The following is a 6,728-nucleotide window of genomic DNA, read 5'->3' on the forward strand; positions in this document are numbered from 1 at the left end:
TTATTCTTTTAGTATCAGGCACAGCCTTCTAATTTCTTAGAGGCATTTAGATACTTTATACTTACAAGGAATTTTCCTTACTGCAGGCAAATAACATAAATCCTACTTACTGGCTATACTAAAAATACAACCAAAGAAAATACATGTGTCATGTTAAATTCATGTGTCATGGAAACCTGTAATTCTTTCTATCCTAGCTGGGCAGAATTAATTTCAGATTTGATCACCCTGCTGCGTATCAGGATCACTGATAAGGAGGCACAGAATAACTGCGTTAACAGAAATCTGACAGTGGCAGGCACAATGCTGTATTGTAAAAATAACAGACAAATCTTCTGTACGTGGCTCATTAACAAGACATGCAGGCCAGGCCTACGCTGATCATTTCAAAAAAATCTGCCACAAACTGGAACGTAGCAGCTGTATCCATCTTAGTCAAAACATAAGACAGCAAAATATCAGTCTCTTTCAGATAACACGACATCTGCTCAAGCAAAATTACATGCCATGGTGTTAATGAAGGACTTTAGTTTTCCTATTAATGATGGGATTTAGTTGTTTCATAAAAGTTAATAGCCAAAGATGAACATTAGAAGCTAGAATCCTGAAAATCCAAACTGCAATCATTTCTTCATGCTGTCTTCAGGGAATACCGTCTTTGACTTCACGAAGAAGAAAGAGGTAGAAGATGGCTTTAAAGGAGAAGCTATAAAGATTATGGCTGAGTATTTTAATACAGATACAATATTGCCAAGCTGTGAAAACAGCTCTCTTTCAGAAACAGTACACTACAAAAATGCAAAGAAATGTACTGGCTACTGACAGACCACTACCAAGCAGTTATAAACTAGGGCCAAGCACATGCTTTGGTTTTACATGGAATAAATGGTTCCTCTGTCCCTAATGAAAACTCACAGTGGAAAAAGGTAAGCAGAATTTAAGGCCTTGCAGAACTGGAATTTTAGGAGTAAAAACAATGTATGAAATAACAAAAAAAGGAACTGGGGACTAACAAAGTGCATTTGTATGTTTAAAAAAAAAAACCCGTAACAAACAAACCAACATAAAAAAACCTCCAAACTACTGAGGAAATAGTAACAGATCACAGAACTGAGTTCAACAGTAAGAAAAACAGCTGCAGTGAGAAATTAGTCCCATGGAACCAGAAAATAGCATACTATGTTTGTATGAAAATAATATGTTATTGGTTGAGCTGCTAGTTCACACAAAATACACAGCATTCTTCATTTGACTTGTTTCTTTTTGGAAATCATGTAATATTTTTCAATTACTGAATATCTCAAGCATTAAAGATTGAAAAAGAAACAAAATTCTTATGACATTTATTAGTTTTAACTTTGTCAGGTAACAGTGACTACAGCCTGTTACCATTTAAAATAGCACAGAAACATACCGCCAAAACAAAAAGGAGCAAGTCTCCCCTCAAGATAATGGCCTTTAGAATGAAATATGATGGTTTTAACTTAAGACTTAAAAGTTTTGTCTATTCTCAGCAAGTATGCTGCTATGAGGAAAGAGGAAGTAGCATTGAATTAATTGCCTTTTTGTTTTCTAGTCAAGCCACAGTTAAAGCTTTAAATAGCTTAAGTACTTGCTAAATATATTCTGAAATACATCAAGGGCAGACTATTTATTTTATCTTAAGTGCCTTTATTAAGGAAGACATAAGCCTATACCCTCTTCAGCTGTGACCAAAAGCAACCTTATCTCACCTTACCAAGAATCAGGTTTACGTCCTGGATATTGGTCTTTCTTAATGTCCGGAGAAATGATCTGCATTTGAAGATCACGATAACATCAGTAAAATCCAAAAGGACTACCAATTAGCAAGTTATAACACTTTCCATTTTTATGCGACCTACTTTTGAAAATGAAAAGTGTTGCAACAGAATGTTCTACTTCCTAAAAATATTTTGATTCAGATAGCAACCATAATCCCCAAGGACGCTTACAGACTTTGCCCACCACTGTAAACATCATCTCTGTCATAACACTCATTTTCTTCTTCAGACTCCATGAGAGCCTCTCAAACCAGCAAGTGAAAACTGGAAGTAAATCCACCATTTTGGTATATAACAAAAAGGAAGGTAATCTGAACTACCAAATAAACCCCATCCAATTGACCTGTAAGAATTTTCCATATAAAATATGAGGTCTTTGCAAATATGTTATTTTGCAGTCAATGACCACAGAATAGTTTTTCTTCTCCAATAAAAGTTCTCGCTACTCAGTTTCTTTGAATCTATCCTTATTATTTATAACAGCAGCTATGGTTACCTACATCCTCAGTCCACTTTAAGTGGACTGAAATCTATCAAGACAGGAACAGCTGTAGTCTGTCAGGTAGTCCAGTATTAAATCCCGTACCCAAGGAAATACCAGATGTTCACAGAAAAGCACAAAGAAGAACCTACCATAAGTTACAGACTTGCAAAGACATTTTTGTCTTCCCATAGCAAGACTCAGCCAAGTACTGAAGTATGAGAAATTGCCCTTCCTGAAAGATATTTTTGTTCTTACATGGAAACCTAATTATTTCTCAAATCCTGTACCCTGTTCTGCTTACTGTGTGCTTTCCTTCTTCAGAAGTGTGATCCACAGGAAATCTTGAATATATTCCTAGAATTTTATTTTTTAAATATTTAAGATCGTCTTCTTTTTTATTAACGAACTGCTTATGACTTAGAAAAAAAAGAAAGAAATAAAGAAAAGAAACAAAACCTTTTGCAGACAGCTTGGCCTTTTTTTTTTTTTCCTTCCCTCCAGCAACATATGGCAACATCTGTTGCCTCTCTGCTGGACAATGACTTGTTAGCATTGACTTGTCTGCTACCAAAACTTCTTAAAGAGGCAAGTAGAAAAATTTAGGTGCAACTAAAAAAAATAATATATATACACACACATATAAATACTGGCTTTCAAGTTCTTGCCATTTGTTATATACTGCATGAACATGTAATTATTTCTCTGAAGTCAACGGACTGAGTGTAAAGCCCATCAAGTCAACTTTGCTTTCTTGTTGAGGAAACATGAATTGGCTTTTGCTTACTATTTGACTGATCATAGAACAAACTGTTAATAGGAGGATATTCTCATTTTGCAAAATTGGAGTAAAGAATAGACACGTCAAGTTTCAAACATTTATTAAGCCTCATCAAGACACTTTCAAACACATGACCAAGTGCAGCGTGAGGCACGTTTGATTATTTCCTGGATGATTAAGCATGACAATTGTGCGGACGGCTTCCGGAAGACCTTTCTGTGCAGCTTACGGAGATGAGTGTGTTGTTCAGAAGTCAGGACGGTCCTTTTTCAGTCTACTGTAGTCTACGTTAACCGAGTAGAACTAGGAAAGAGGTGGGGGGAAATGAGTAAGAAGCTCAACTATCCATTTGCCATAGTATTTACTAAAAAACAGGCATCATTTGAACTTATGTCAGGAAAATGAAATCATAGGTTGAGTCTGTACACTAGACAAAAATAAATAAATAAATACTTTGAACAGCAGTAACTTTTTTATATTATCTTCATTCTGCATACAGTATTAGAAGCTCTGCATTTAAAATGAGACAATGCTCGTGTCTACAACTATAGAAAATCCCACAATCTCTCTTCTTTAATCCCCGGAATTAAAAGTCCATTCACACAAAGTTCTTACAGTACTGCCAAGTTTATCCTTTTTTCCCCAAATCTATGTGCTCCTGTATACGGAAGGCAATACCTAGCTTGCAAAGTGGCATAAAGCACAGAGTATGTGAACAGATAGTGTCATGAGGGAACATTTAGAGCGGTGCTGCAAAAGCCAAATTTGGTTTAAGAAGCTGCATCTAGAACTGCATGGTATGACAAGGAGGAAGGAAAGACCAGACCCTTTCACACTCCCAGTTTGTATTAATAAAGCTGGATCCCATTACTAGCAATTCAAAACAGCCCAGTCACTGAGGACAATAAATTTACAGACTAAAAGCATATTTTGACATTCCAGCCTGACTTGACATCAAGCATGTGATGCTATAGGTTTTTTTTTCTTAAAAAAACCCACAAACTTATCTATTAACTTGATTATTTTTAGTTATGCCCAAATTCAATTTTTTTTTTTGTTTTAACTTCCTCAGAGAAAACAAAACAGCCTACAGCACATTCAAATTACAGCTTCCTGTGCAACTCCTACAGTAACAATCTGGTCTTCAACTCTTTTCTTTGGGAAGACTGAGAAAGTTGACATGACAAAGAGAAGTTATACAAAAGAAAAATGGTTTCATCAAAAGCAAAAACTTGTTGTATCAGAGGTTTTTACTAAACAGTCATCCTCAATTTAGAGTATCAGCCTTGCCATTTCCCACAGTGCAGATTTGGAAAAAAAATTCCCAATGATACACACACCCAAATATGGTAAACCCTGAGGTTGTGTTTGCATGCTAAGACAGAAGGGGAATGCTACACAAGGCATGCACTCTTCAAAAGAATTTGTGCTGCGCACTAAGTTGAATTTGCCTCTTTTAGATATTTAAGAAACAGCAACATTCCTGAAGCAGCAATGAAAAAAAAGTATCATGTTCTTCCTGGACCTTTAAGGGAACTGCAACATATTTTATTTTGGAGTGTGTGGGGTTTCTTACTTATTTCAATGACTGGAACAGTAAGGTATGGTACTGAACGGACACCAGCTTTTAAAACATAGTAGGTTTGCTTGTTTAGTAGCTTGAGAATAATCTTAAAATATTCTTAACAGGAATCTACTAAAATACCACTTTAGTAAAATGTGATAAAAACATTATTTCTGTAAACTGCCAAATCTTTTACACATCTTTGCATGCTTCCTCATTAATTCAATGAAGTAATTTGAATATTACTTAAAGAACATTTCTATTGCATCCAGCTACTGTTTTTGTTTTCAAACAATCAACTGTAGAACTGAGATAGCGTTTATGTTAAACACTGCCATTTTCCTGCTTTGCTTCTCATGAATAAAGGCCAATAGTTTAGAGCTTAGAAAGCTTTAGTTCAGAACTTACAAGGTTTTGTCCTTCTCCCTGTAGTTTATTTCTGAGTATTATGAGCTAGAATACTCTTCCTTTCGCATAGAATTCTTCTTTTTCTTACAGTGCAATATATATGACTGCTTCTGTATAGATTCCTTTCACCCCATTATCAACCAACTCTAGGAAAGCTTTAGACCTCAAACGTGTCTCTGCTCCGAGTTCTAGAGACAAACAAATGTTGCACAGCAGAAAAAAATAGAACACTCATTCAGCTACTCTCCAATACACTCAAACATCCTAAAGCAATAGGCTACACCTTTGATATTATGTTTCTTAAAAATCTGTATTTTTCATTTTACCTTGTACTGGTCACTGGGAGACAGTTTGTTCCAAGGTTCTGGATTATTTTTCTTGTCCCAGCTATTGACAGAAAGGCAAGATATGAGAACACGCTAAGAGAATCACACTACCTTCAAAATAAACAAAATCTGTAGGTGTACTGTAGTTATTAGACCATAGAGAGTCACCCATCCAAATAAGTTTCCACAGAAAGAGACACAGTCTTTTGTCAGCAGTCTCCAAATATCATATGGTATATAAACAAATCTCCAAATCAAGGAAATCTACACACACTTGGTGCCAGTGATAATGCAGAAAGACATCAAGGCCTCCAGAAACATAAATACCAAGGCAGTGATGCTGACTTTGGTATATACAGCAAGAGAACTGGGCGCTGTGAATTATTTTATACATACCAGACATCAGGGTTGAACACTGCCAAACGCATGAGATACAGGGCTGCGCCAACACCTCCAGATCCAATGATCAAAAACAGAGGGATCAACTAGAACAGATAAAGAAAAAAAATAAATGTCACACCATAATATAACAAAATAACATTATTACATATCTTTTCTGACTACAGCAATGACAAACCAAAGAACACGTTCACACACTTGAAGCCATGATGCACGCCCTCTAAAACCCTGACATAAGCTCCCCGTGTGCAGGGCATCCCTGGGGGCAGAGAGGAACTAGCAGCTATGAAGAGGCAGACATGAAAAATTATACTGCTACATGCAGAACAACCAGACGTCCCATAACAGCACGTTTCTGAAAAACCAACATTAGTCCTTCCACTGCCCAAAACAGCCCCTGCCGTCTGCACCCCGGAGGATAAAGTAAGAAAACGGGGGCGGGGGGTGGAGGAAAAAAGACGAGCAGGAAGAACGGATGAACCACCTTGAGCCTTGCTGCTGCAGCAGCAGAACGGCCCACACATACCAGAGGGAAAAGGGGACCTGGCCGAGTCTCGCCGATCAGCCGCGGCGCACCCGAGAGGCCAGGCATCCCGGGGGAAAGGAGACAGAGGAGCGAGGAGGGGGCGGGGCGGGGGGGCGGGGGGCACCGGCCGCCAGCAGGGGAGGGCTCAGAGAGCGGCCGAGGCGCCGGGGCCGAGGCGCCGCAGCCCCCGCGCCGCCGGGGCACTGCCGCCGGGTACTCACGCTGGGGTGCTTCCTGGCGTGGCTGACCATAACGCGAAACATGGCGGCAGCGGGCGCGGACGAAGGTCTCGCTCTCTACCAGGCTGCGGAGCCCGTCCTCCCCCTTCAGCTGCCGAGGCCCAATGTCACCCGAGGCCCCCGGCGCGGCAGGTGCCCGCCGCCGCAGCCCGGATGTAGCAGCTCCGGCGTTCGCCTGTTCGCCCTCCGCCGCGGCCCGCCC

General features: G+C 39.2%; 1 protein-coding gene across 1 annotated transcript; it reads right to left on the minus strand.

The window, feature by feature from the left end:
- Positions 1-3,094: 3,094 nt before the first annotated feature.
- NDUFA4 (NDUFA4, mitochondrial complex associated) lies at positions 3,095-6,721 on the minus strand. Its single transcript, XM_010561475.1, has 4 exons — positions 6,509-6,721; positions 5,759-5,847; positions 5,363-5,423; positions 3,095-3,367 (listed from the first exon to the last, which is right to left on the minus strand). Exons 1-4 carry the CDS (start codon positions 6,548-6,550, stop codon positions 3,311-3,313), a joined length of 249 nt encoding a protein of 82 aa, XP_010559777.1. The 5' UTR covers positions 6,551-6,721; the 3' UTR covers positions 3,095-3,310.
- Positions 6,722-6,728: the final 7 nt, after the last annotated feature.

This window comes from Haliaeetus leucocephalus, unplaced genomic scaffold (genome assembly GCF_000737465.1).
Source record: "Haliaeetus leucocephalus isolate CR32 unplaced genomic scaffold, Haliaeetus_leucocephalus-4.0 Scaffold146, whole genome shotgun sequence".
Classification (NCBI taxonomy): domain Eukaryota; kingdom Metazoa; phylum Chordata; class Aves; order Accipitriformes; family Accipitridae; genus Haliaeetus; species Haliaeetus leucocephalus.